This window comes from Lissotriton vulgaris, chromosome 2_1 (genome assembly GCF_964263255.1).
Source record: "Lissotriton vulgaris chromosome 2_1, aLisVul1.2, whole genome shotgun sequence".
Taxonomy (NCBI): Eukaryota; Metazoa; Chordata; class Amphibia; order Caudata; family Salamandridae; genus Lissotriton; species Lissotriton vulgaris.
The window spans coordinates 788576798-788590329 of record NC_141687.1 but is presented as its reverse complement, the minus strand read 5'-3'; the positions used below and the strand labels follow the sequence as shown (position 1 = coordinate 788590329).

General features: G+C 47.6%; 1 protein-coding gene across 1 annotated transcript in view; it reads left to right on the top strand.

The window, feature by feature from the left end:
* Positions 1 to 13532, top strand: part of LOC147731162 (dynein axonemal heavy chain 11-like) — a 962811-nt gene that overhangs the window by 463885 nt on the left and 485394 nt on the right. The window contains exon 11 of the mRNA XM_086954157.1: positions 2832 to 2936. Coding sequence (XP_086810283.1) covers positions 2832 to 2936 — 105 coding nt within the window. The remainder of the gene's footprint in view (positions 1 to 2831; positions 2937 to 13532) is intronic.

The following is a 13532-nucleotide window of genomic DNA, read 5'->3' as shown; positions in this document are numbered from 1 at the left end:
TAATGGGATATCCCAAGTTGAATTTTGCAATAGGATGCTTTCATCTGATGTAGTTCCCATAAGATTAAGGTTAAAGTTCCCTGAAAGTCTGTTGTATATTATTCCCCTAGGCACACCTCCAGAAAACTGCATAGTTCCTTTGCTGCGTTTGTTTTACTTTTTAGATGCACGTAGGCATTGATGAAAGTAAGATCTAATGTTAGTTGCGAGGTGAGAAGGTTTACTGCCATTGTCGCTGAAGAATTTGGTCCAACTACCTTAGCTATCTGTACACTTGTGACTGAGTCGTAGGTTACTAGTCCGCTTTTGAGGTGACCATATTTTGCCCTCCTAACTGCATAAGTAAAGAAACACAAAAATCCCTGAAGGGCCGGAGGGTCTATTTGCCATGTTTCTTGCAATGCCACAATGTTGAAAGATATTATGTAGCAAACAAAATCTAGGACAGTCATTTTGTTTGCTAAACCATTTACATTCCATGAACATATTCGTAAATGATCTGAACTGATTTTCATCTCAATGGTGGTCTTAAGGCTGTGTATCGCTTCTGTCTGGCAGGACTCTAGACCTCCAGCATTTCAGCGATGGCTGGCCAGGCTTCTAGCAATGTATAATTTGGAAATAGCCATATATAAGCGGAAAGGGAGCATCTCACGCCGTAAAGGCATGAGAATATGGGATCCCCTGATTGAGTGGTTCAAGGCAAAGGCAGAGCAGGATAGATTTTACGTTTTATTTTCCCTTGTTGTTTCCGGGTGAAGTATGGTTTTTGAATAGTATTGAGGAAGTTTGCACTTGTCACTTAAGGATTTTGATGGAGCCATATAGGATTTGTCTTAGTGTGGGTTGTACTGTGTTGACACTTTTTTGGGATTTGTATTTATATAATCATGAAATGATGTAATGCAATGTATTTGATTATTTATTTTGATGAATTGAAGTTTTAACCTGTCTGAGGGGGTGGTGAAAGGAATGGGGACTGGGGTGGATTTTTATGGAATTAAAATTAATAAAGATTTTTTTTTTAAAGGAAAAGCTACACATCTTGCTATATCCATGTAGGGAAATATACAATTTTAAATTGTTTGTATTTGGATCGCACCAATGAGATAAAATCCTCATATCTGGATATGAAGCTGCCTGATCTTACCTTTACATCTTGAAATTATGAATAGCAAAGCTCCTCGATAGGCATACTTTTACATTCATTGCTGCTTATAGTGGAAGGCCTAAGCAGTGCTTGGATTTAAGTATTGAGTCATTTAAACATTCATGCACAAGTTAACCCGTCATGTAATTTAGTGATGTTATTGTTGAGTTGCTCGGCAATTTTAAACATTGCTCGAATAATTTATGCTATTGCACCCCTACTTTTGGTTTGTCTATTTTTCCAGAGAGTTTATGATTAGGTGTCTAGTTTGATAGCTAGTTAGGTGCCTTCGGTGCACCTTCCCCATTCTAACCTATGTGCTCGATCCAAGGTTCAGGTTTTCCTCTTTGAATTCATAAGAATTAAGTAAATGTTGGTGACTACTGAGCAAGCATTCAGTAACTCACTCGCTCACATTGGGGTCATGCTAGACCCTTTCACAAATTACAATATTGGTAAATCTGGTGGAACTGGAGTTTCACATTGCCTGTATTAGGCGAGCCAATCAAAAGATGGGTACCTCTACAGACTGCCAACTGCAATACAGGATATGTCAACTTCTGCCACATGACATACGTACTTGGTCAAAATAGCAGAGTAGAGTAGCAGCTGAATTGGGTCTTCGTATTGATTTCTTCTCGATGGAAATGGTGGTTGATAAGTAACAATTTGAGGACCTTTAACCTAGGGAAATAATTAGGTGATTGACTGCTAAAATTCAGTCAATGAGATTGGCATCATAGCTAATCACATTTTAACAACTAAATATGCAATGCTGCACATATGCAACAAGTATGTAATTATTTCATTGGGACATCATCAGACCTGATACTGTCTGGTATCAGGGTCATTTGTGGATCTTTCGTGTGGTGTAAGGTACAAACTCCTCACACTTAATTTTCAGAGCTCCTCATGTTGAATATTGACAAATCATGAAATTGATAAAAGTAGGCAATTAAACAGTAATCAATCAACCTTCCCCTCTGTCCTTTCTCTCCTTTCTCTCTGCGTTGGTTGGCCTTTCAGGTCCTCATTCCCACCCTCCTAGGCTAGAAAACAGCAGATCCCCAGTCAAAGGACCTGCACATAATCCCTGCACACTCATGATAAAAATGCATTAAAGCAAAGACAGCATTTGTACTGGCCTGCTATAGAGCACTGCAGATGATCTTCAGCTAATTAGGGATTGCCCCCCCTTGTTTTACAGCTGCTTCTGCACGGTCCAACATGTAATAACATTGTGTTCATTGCAACCACAAAAATGCGTTCCTTCCAAAGAAAAATAAATGGCCGGTGCACCTTGATTACAAATTGATCCTGAAACAGCGTGGATTTATTTTTCTACTTATTAAGGCACCATTCACTGATGTAACCAACCCTCATAATCTTGGAAAAAATTCTTGTGATGTGTTCTTTCTATATTTAAATAAAAAGAAAATACACAGTTGTATATTAATCTCACATCTTATGAGACAAGTAGTTGTTCACTGTGCTTGGAAAGAGTATTTTGTCGTACAGTCTTTGAGCGATTTATGTTCTGGTTGACAAACATTTGAAAGGAACACATATTCCATTATTTTCCATTGAGCATGAATGAATGTCTTTGTACTTAATTCCCTTTTACTAATAAGTCAGAGAGCAAAAAATTAATGTTGAAAATGTATTAATAATATCGTTCTAGCTGTCAGCTGTCCTTCGTGAAGTGAAATACCTGGAGATGTTAAAACATACTGAAATACCGGAGGTTGCCATGGTGTTATATTCCAAACGTGAAATGCTTCACAAGGTAAGATGATAGTAAATAATGGAATGTGCCTTATTCTGCAAGTTATTTTGCATATCTGGTTAAGAAACTCCTTGATCATATTTACATTATGAAAGTAATTCCAACTTCTGTGTGTATGAGATCACATTTTTGTCCAAAGATAAAAGTGAATATGTTTTAACTTTTTTCCTTTTTATATTTTGAAATGATAATAAGTTACTAAGTCTTGTACAAAGTTGTTATTTGTTTATTGAGCAATGGTCATGTATGTAAGAATAAGTATCTCAATAGCACAGTATTAGCTGAAGAGTAGCATAACATTGTAATAACCAATGTTAAACTATGCTGAGGGATGCAAAGAAAAGATTAATAATTTAATGAAATAGCAAGAGCAAGTGAGCGAGAGAAGCGTGCTTCTATTGCTTGGCCAGTAGCAGAAAAACTTATAGGATCCTTATCAAAGGTCTGTGAGATCCTCCTTGAACAGGTGTTTCATTAAGCTTGTTCGGTCTGGACTATTCCATTGGCTTTCAAACGTCCCTTCCTAAGCCCAGCATCAGCCACTTACAAGTGAAAAGATCCATGCAGCATGTGTCAGTTTCATATAGCCTAAAATCCATTACACCTGGCATGGAATCAAATTCTTCACTGGTTTGCATTTAGAGAATGCTTCAAAATTGAAAACCATGAGAAAGAAGGGGGGGCGTGGCTACAACACCGGGCAAGATGGCCGCTTAGTCTTTAAGCTCCGAGGACAACATTGCCCTTTTCATTAATCCGTTCACATATCCGTGCCTTTTCGATGCTCCGAAGGCTGTAGCCTACGTTGGAACCCAAGCGGCATCGTCCGGAGGAACTCCGGTGAAAATCGGGCGCTGCCTTCCGCTTGAATTGCCGCCTGAGAGAGAGCGGCCTGCGAGGAACGAACAGACCGGGGACTATAGTGGCTGGTCCCGTCCGGGAAGGACCCGACCGCATCGTGGAGTTGTTCACCGCTACAATCTGGGGGTGAGACGGCGCCACCCTCCCCTCTTTCCTACACCGTAGGAAGGACCGTGCACGCTCCTCCCCTGAATTGGCTCAGCTGTGTGTGCTTTTTACAGTGTGTGGAGGCTGGTACCCTGCAACGTGGCTGACTGTTTATGTCGACCTGGAGGTCCACTGCCGATCACGAGAGAGGGTACAACACACCAGTGGCTGATGCTGCGGTGGCGCGTCCAAGGCCTTATCTGCCCACCATTACAGGTCTGATGATTGCTGCTGGCGGCGCGATCATAGCGCCCACACTGCTCCACGCTGCGGCATAGCCCCTCGGAGGGACACCCTGAGCCCGACTCGGAAATCCTGACGCTTGATGAAACTTTTTGCGGCGCCCAATTTGGAACGGCTGTGGCGTGGGGGCCTGGGGGTGCACCCTGGTGAGAAGTTGGCATCATAGGCTACAGCATAACTCACGCTGCATCTCATTGGCTAAGGTAAGGACCGCTGTTGCCCCGCAGATTTAAGGAGGGATTCGCTATTTCACCCACTCCTGAAGAAATAAGAACTGTACATTTCCCCCCCCCCCACCCTTTTGTGCCCCTCGGTCGCCGCGGAACCCGCCCTACCAGCGGTGAATCTCGGAGTGCTGCCCAGCGGGGTAGAGTCACTTAAGCCCACCTGTTGGACTGCTGCCACCTGAGAACGTGAGTCTGTCTGGTTTTAAACATTGTGTGCTTAACAAGTTGCGAGGACATGGCGGGCAGAGGGTCGAAACCCCACAATACGCAGGCAAAACTGGATAAGTTTGCATATGGTAAGGGATCATCTCCAGTGCCCTCCCAAGGTAAAACACAGGACAGCGAAGGAACAAATAAGGTCACTCTCGAAGACATCATGAAGGCTCTGGCGAGTGTACAGACCACGGTAGGCACAATCTCCACAGATGTTTCTTTGTTGCGGCTGACCTCCACAAGATGGCGGACAGAGTGAAAGAAGTGGAGATAGTTGCTAAATCTTTAGTTACGGACACTTCAGAACGGCAGACTTCCGTCGCCCAGCTACAAAAGGAGAACAAGTTACTTGCAGAGAAGCTTGATGACCAGGAAGGGCGCGCAAGACGTAACAACGTAAGAATTATTGGTATTCCAGAGACTGAAGGTGCCCAAGCAATGGACTTGTACGTGGAAGAATTGATTAAAACTAAGCTGCAACCTAAGGGGCTCTCCCATTTCTTTTCAGTGGAACGTGCCCACAGGGTACCTGGTGGTAACCCTAAGCCGGGAGCGCCCTTGCGACCAATGCTCACCAGACTGTTCAACTTCAGGGACAGGGACGCAATTTTACAAGCAGCAAGGGTCTCCCCTCCATCCGTATTTTAAATTCCACTATAACCTTCTTCCCGGATTACACGGCAGCTGTATCTCGATGGCGGCGAAGCTTCTTTGAGGTTGAAAAGTTACTCCGGGCACAGGAACTACCATACTCTATGCTCTTCCCCGCAAAACTCTGAGTAGTGGCGGACGGCCGTAATTGGTTCTTCGATACGCCTCAAGCGGCACATGACTGGCTGGAGGGATGGCGCACTGCGGACCGTTCAGATCGTAGACTCAGACCTCACCGTCACCGAGATGGGGAAGATGTTTCAGGTACTTTGAGCCCCAGAAGCCTAGAGGCGAACCAAGACCTACTTCAAGAAGTGGAAAGAGCACCGCCAGGACAATATTGATTCCTAATGCCTAGAACGGTCCTATTGACGACTGCGCTTTCGCCGTTCTGCGGTTCTGGAGTGAGGCAGGCCTGGGGGGTTCTAAAGGGCTGGAGCCTTGCTGAAGTTTTTACCCCCGACAAGCAAGTATCGTAGTTATGGGAGGGGAAAAGCGCTCTGCTGAGTTGGGGTGGCGGGCAGTTGAAAGTTCGCCGAGCAGGGAGGCAGGGAGGGTGGGTGAGACCCCGGGTGGGGGGGTAACTGTGTTGTTTCATTTCATTTATTTTGTTGTTTGTATGATTGTCAGGGCGATACACTGTTTTAGTAAAGGCGCATTGCAGGTCAAGTTTATCTCTGATTGCACAACACTACTCTTCACCACAGATGGCTACACACAACACGTGAACTCGAGACTCCTCAAGCACAACTTCCCCACCAGTCAGACTTAACCGTCTTGACATGGAACGTCCGGGGATTGGGAGACAAGGTGAAGCGAGGCCTGGCCCTGAAATATTTAAAACGATGTCGTCCTGCTGTAGTAGTATTGCAGGAAACACACTTATTGGGCTCTTCTACAAAAGCAATGGATAGGTGGGGGTATACTATGGTGGCGCATGCAGAGTTCTCCTCGGGCTCTAGGGGTACAGGGATCCTTGTCAGGAAAAATTTCCCACTGGTGCTCCAGCAGACACGAGTTGATGATCAAGGCCGCTTTGCGGCAATTACATGCCAATGGGAAGGTCGATTGTTTAATTTTGTTTCTGTATACATCCCTCCTGCCCTGCACGCCACGGCGCACTCTGCATTCTCGGCATTCCTCCTGACTCTGCCTGTCGCGACGTTGGTGATAGGAGGTGACTTTAATGATATCCTTGATGATGAGATAGACAGATACCCTGCCAGACCTATGGTGCGTGTGGGGGCGACTGCTTTGACTTTTGGATGCCCTGGGGCTCACAGACTGCTGGAGGTATAAGCACCCCAGCGAAAGACAATATACTTTCTTTTCAGCAGTCCATAATTCTCTCACACAGATTGATTACATTCTGATGTCGGCAGATGGCCTAATTGGAATAGAAGAGGCAGATATTCGTCCTAGGGGTATTTCCGATCACTCCCCACTGTTATTAAAGTATACGCACCACCGAACTCATAGACGGCGCATGTTCCCTGTTCATGCTGGTTACTTACAAGTTGCTCCCCTTATGACAGACCTTGCCAGAACCTCCAAGCACTTTTTCCAAGAAAATACTGGCTCAATGGACTCCCCCCGTACTCTTTGGGAGGCCTACAAGGCAGGCGATGGCCTCAATTACCGGCCATAGGCGACCACAGCGAACGGAACTGGACGGCCTTGAGGCAGACCTAGCCGCAGCAATAACGGAGCAAGAGATTCACCTTTCGCCGGGGACCGCCCAGGAGGTTCGCCTTAAGCAAACTACATATTTAACATACCAGAGGGAAATGGCAAAAATCACACTCCAAACGACCCGATATAGAGTTTATGGGATGGGGGACAAAGCAGGGAAGATGTTAGCTTGGCTGGACAGAAGGGAGAAAGCGTATAGAGCAGGGGTCTCCAACCTTTTCTGTAGTGAGAGCTACTTCTACTCAAGGAAAGTCTTCCTGAGCTACTAGCAAACTGTATAACTGTAAAATAGTGACTACGCTATGACCACCCTAAGCAGGATTATCAGTGGTTACCACCCAAGTATTCCTGGTGCGGTTACCATCAGAAATGCCTGGAAAACATTAATCAATATAAATCGCCTCCACCTGACTTATGAAGTAACATTCAAATCTAGACATGCCCTATGGCACAAAAGTATATAAATACAGCAGTAGGACTCCCCTGCTCAGCTTGAATTATTATTCATCCATTTCTGAAAGGGCTCTTCTTTCTATCAAATACCACTTTCCACTGTGGGCAAACAAACTCAATCATCAGCTTTTCATTTTCATCAAGTACTCCTATGTACAAATGCTTCATATGGACAGACTACTTTGAATACCCAGGTATTACAGTCAAGTGATCTGGATTAACTCTATTGTTCTTTTGCTCACCATCCCAGCCCAGTTTAGACCCAGCCATATGCAAATCAGTCTTGACCCTGTGCCTCATGGAACAGTCCAGACTGAACTGCCTAGCCAGGTCCTCCGTGGACCAGAAACACAGATGTCTGTATTATGCCAATAATGCCCACCATTATACTAGGGCCACAGTTGGGCCAAGTCTTGAAACCATAAGGGTCAAGGCAGAGACCATATATCATTCATGACTCGTATTACGCCAGGAATACGTAAATGTAGGTCAGTCATTCTCTCAGTATGTAAATGATGGCTGCCAGTATACCACAACTAGACTAAAAATACCCCAAATAGTCAAGGATGACCGTTATTATGCCATTGGCACTATTTTGCTAGGAATGGGCACAATTATGTCAGAGATAACACCCTCATGATGGGGGCTAGCATAGACATTTGATGATCCTTGACACTAGGCGTAGCTTTCAAGAAGCAATATTGTTTATTAGGGACGCACATAAATGCTGATGGGTCTCTTCATTATCTCTGGTCTGAATCATGCCCTGTTCTCCTCAGGTCTTGAGCTGGTTATACACCCAACTGACACATTTTCACTCTGACACCTGCAGTCCCACACTTTGGTGGGTCATCACTCATTGCTGCTGAGGTACTACTGTCATACTTATTTTATGGTCCACTGGTCACACACATGTTGTGACTGATAAAGCAGGGATACAAGATGGTCAATCTTCTTGTGGCTTAGTTATATTGAGATTAGATACAGACTGTCAAGTGTCAGGTCCTATAGGACGATACTTTGTGTTTTTCAGTGTTTATTATAAATTACTGCCATAGGTTTGGCTGGCTGTCACTCATAGGATCTTGAGATCAGCGGTGCTGGCTTCTTAAATAGGTGCCTTCTCTCCGAATTTGATACTGGGCTTAGCTTCATCTTTGAGAGCTACTTTGAAGGTACTGGTGAGCTACCAGTAGCTCCCGAGCTACTCGTTGGAGACCCCTGGTATAGAGTCATTGCACAGCTTTCGTCCCCTGTGGGCTCTACGACCTCAGACCCCGCCGCTATAGTTGGCCTCCTGGCCGATCATTTTGAAAAAACGTATGCTCCCCAAGCGTCATACACTGTGGAGGAAGCATACGATTACATTAAAGATCTGATGATCCCTCACCTTTCCTCAGAAGCGTACTCCTACTAGAGGCGGACATCACCCCTGAAGAAATTCAAGAGGCGACTTACTCGCTCGCGTCTGGCAAGGCATTGGGTCCTAACGGGCTTCCGGTGGAATTCTATAGGAAAACGGTACAAACGACGGCCCTCTTCTTATTGAATATGCTCTGTGATAGTCTTGAAGTTGGGAAACTGCCTAGAGATCAACGCCTTGCCACGATTGTTGCTACCCAAAACCAGGCAGGCCTGCGGCGCATTGCATCTTCTATCGCCCGATATCCTTAATAAACGCAGAACCCAAGATCCTCGCCAAATTACTGGCGTTGCGCTTGACCCCCCACCTTGCCACCTTGGTACATCCAGATCAGTCTGGCTTTATGCCGCATCATAGTACGGCACTCAACCTACGCCGATTACATGCGGTCATGGCATGCAGAGCATACATACAGGAACCTGCTGTCCTCCTCTCCCTGGATGCCACTATTGCGTTCGATACAGTAGAATGGCCAATTTTGTTCAACACATGGGCTTAAATTCTGTGCCTGGGTCCGTCTGCTCTATACCAAACCCCTGGCTCACGTGGCTGCCAATGGGCACATCTCAAGGGATGTCCCGCTCGGCCACGGGACGAGGCAGGGATGTCCTTTGTCCCCCTTAGTATTTGCGTTGATTTTAGAGCCGTTAGCGATCTGGATTAGATGGGAACCCTCCATCAAAGGACTCTGTTGGTCTAACGTGTGGGATGATCACATATCCCTATATGCAGATGATATACTTCTTTATCTCACTTCCCCCTAAAAATCCATTCTTGAATTGCTAAATGTATTTGAAAAATTCGGAAGAGTGTCAGGTTACAGGATTAATTGGTCCAAATCTGTCCTCTTAGTTCTTGCTGGCCTCCCGCCTGTGCTTCCCACAAGCTGCCCCTTACGACCTACTACTACGGTGTTCAAATACTTGGGTATATATGTCACGTCGGACCCAGATGAATTCTATACTTTGAATCTGAGGCCACCACTAGACCGTTTCAAACGCGACGTGAAGGTGTGGCGGGCTCTCCCCCTCACGCTCCCAGGTGAGGAGGCCCTATATAAAATGATGTCACTCCCACGCTTCCTGTACCTCCTAGAAAATAAACCATTTGTGGTCCAAGCATCTTATTTTAAAGCGATAGCTGCGATGGTCTCCGGCCTATTGTGGGATTGAAAACCAGCTCGCATTGCACAAGACAAATTGGTAAAAGACTGGTATGACGGAGGCATAGCACTCCCAAATATCAAACTGTACTATTGGGTGGCCCACCTTAAGCAAATAAATTACTGGCCTCATACTCCTCAGACTGAGCCGGCATACTTTGCAGACAGACAGTGCTTGGAGTCTAGAGGTCTGATGGGCAATCTCTACAGCCGCCGGACGCCGTCGGACTTTATACACCCCCACCCATGTAGCCGGACACTTGCTCGACCCTATCTTCACCTCCAGCAAGCACATTTCCTTCGACCGTACCACAGCCCTCCATTGGACGGACCATAGCTGTGTTCACTTCAGCTACAAAACCACCTTGACCCACAACCGCCCACAACCTATTCCTCGGAGAAACTGGAACAAAATCACCTCTGACCAACTCCTCACATCACTCAACCAAAACCCTCCCACCCCCTCATTGGACCCAAACCAAGCGGCCACCAACCTCAAGCAATGGATCACCCACAGCGCTGACAAATTAGCACTCCTGAAAAAGCACCAGATCAATTCTGGCAGCAAAAGGCTCCCTGGTTCAATGATGACCTTAAAAAATCCAAGAAGCTATGCCGCACCCTAGAAAAAACATGGCTAAAAAACCCAAACACCGTCAACATTGCACCCTCAAGGCAGCCACCCGCAAACACCACCAACTGATTAGATCCACCAAGAGATCAGCATTCAAGGATCGTCTCGACAACAACGCCCACAACAGCAAGGAACTCTTCAACATCGTAAAAGAATTCACCAACCCCGCCGCAGCATCTAACGACATCACTCCCTCCCAAGACCTCTGCGATGCGTTATCCTCCTTCTTCTACAACAAAATTGCCGACATTCACAACAGCTTCGAGAACACTCCCTGCGAACAACCCTCCCCACACCCCTCTGATCCCACACCTCCAACTAACAACCTCAGCGCCTGGAACCCAATCACCACCGATGACACCATCCGCCTAATGAACTCAATCCACTCTGGCTCGCCAACCGACCCCTGCCCCCACCACATTTTCAACAAAGCTGACTCCATCATCGCACCCCATCTCCATGATGTCATCAACTGCTCGTTCAACTCTGCCACCTTCCCAGAAAGCTGGAAACACGCCGAACTCAGCGCACTCTTGAAGAAACCCACAGCAGACCCCTCTGAACTTAAAAACTACCGACCCATATCCCTCCTCCCCTTCCCCGCCAAAGTCATTGAGAAAGCCGTCAACAGCCAGCTCGCCGCCTTCCTTGAATCCAACAACTCCCTCGAACCCTCTCAGTCCGGATTTTGAGCCAAACACAGCACCGAAACCGCCCTCATTGCAGCGACAGACGACATCCGAACACTACTGGATAACGGAGAAACAGTGGCCCTCATTCTACTCGACCTCTCCGCCGCCTTTGACACAGTCTGCCACAGCACCCTTATACAACGCCTCAGCAACATCGGCCTACAAGGAAAAGCCTTGGACTGGATCATCTCTTTTCTCGCTGGGAGAACTCAAAGAGTCCGACTTCCCCCATTCAACTCAGAGGCCACTGAAGTCATCTGTGGAGTACCACAAGGATCTTCACTCAGTCCCACCCTCTTCAACGTTTACATGAGTCCACTCGCCTCCATCGCGCGTCAACACAACCTTAACATCATCTCTTACGCCGATGACACCCAGTTGATCCTTTCCCTCACCAAAGACCCTAACACCGCCAAAACCAATCTTCACGAAGGCATGAAAGAAGTAGCCGAATGGATGAAACACAGCCACTTAAAACTCAACTCAGACAAAACGGAGGTGCTCATCCTAGGATCCTCCCCCTCTGCCTGGGACGACTCTTGGTGGCCCTCCGCCCTGGGCACAGCACCCACACCCACAGACCACGCACGCAACCTGGGCTTCATCCTAGACTCCTCTCTCTCGATGTCCAGACAAGTCAACGCAGTCTCATCCTCCTGCTTCAACGTACTTCGTATTCTCAAAAAGATCTTCCGCTGGATCCCCCTCGAAACAAGAAAGACTGTCACCCACGCACTGGTCACGAGTCGACTGGGTTATGGTAACACACTATACGCCGGAATCACAGCAAAACTACAGAAAAAACTCCAACGCATCCAAAACGCATCAGCGAGACTCATATTGGATATCCCTCGTCAAGATCACATCACCGGACACCTAAAAGACCTCCACTGGCTTCCCGTCAACAAGAGAATTACATTCCGTCTTCTCACCCACGCACACAAGGCCCTCTACAAACTAGGGCCCGAATGCCTCAACACTTGACTGTCCTTCTACACACCCACCCGCCAACTCAGATCGTCCAATCAAGCCCTCACCGCAATCCCGCGCATCCGAAAAGCCACCATGGGTGGCAGATCCTTCGCTTTGGCCGGAGTGGTCGCTCCCAGTGCTCCCTGGCGTGTACTGGTATCGTTGAAGCAGCGCTTTTGTGGATTTTGCCTCCTCTCTGTCTCATATAGCTCTGCCTGGCTGCCGCTTTGCTTATAACGCGCTTTGGCTTGTAATTTTACATTTCTGCTGCTGTGTTAGCGCGTTTCTCCCCAAGCGCTCTGTTGTGCTCCCCCCTCCTCCATTTTGTTGGTTGTTGTTGTCTTGGTCAGCCCGCCCCGCCTCCCAGCTGAGTCACCCTCCCACAGAATACAAACAGCGCCTCCCGACCTGGAAGCGCTGTGACTCGCTCTTCGCTTTGGCCGGAGTGGTCGCTCCCAGTGCTCCCTGGCGTGTACTGGTATCGTTGAAGCAGCGCTTTTGTGGATTTTGCCTCCTCTCTGTCTCATATAGCTCTGCCTGGCTGCCGCTTTGCTTATAACGCGCTTTGGCTTGTAATTTTACATTTCTGCTGCTGTGTTAGCGCGTTTCTCCCCAAGCGCTCTGTTGTGCTCCCCCCTCCTCCATTTTGTTGGTTGTTGTTGTCTTGGTCAGCCCGCCCCGCCTCCCAGCTGAGTCGCCCTCCCACAGAATACAAACAGCGCCTCCCTACCTGGAAGCGCTGTGACTCGCTCTTCGCTTTGGCCGGAGTGGTCGCTCCCAGTGCTCCCTGGCGTGTACTGGTATCGTTGAAGCAGCGCTTTTGTGGATTTTGCCTCCTCTCTGTCTCATATAGCTCTGCCTGGCTGCCGCTTTGCTTATAACGCGCTTTGGCTTGTAATTTTACATTTCTGCTGCTGTGTTAGCGCGTTTCTCCCCAAGCGCTCTGTTGTGCTCCCCCCTCCTCCATTTTGTTGGTTGTTGTTGTCTTGGTCAGCCCGCCCCGCCTCCCAGCTGAGTCGCCCTCGCCCCTCCCCCTCCACTATCCATATATGACAGTAGTTCCCGCGCGCAGCGACCGCGCCCAATCCGCGCCGAAGGTGCGCCAAAGGTAAGCCCGTCTACGCCCGTCCGCGCCTGGACCGCGCCTAGCGCCAGACCCCCTGGCCCCCCTCCCTCCCACCCCGCCCGCATTACCTACGATGCCACCACGCTCCTAGCCCTTAACC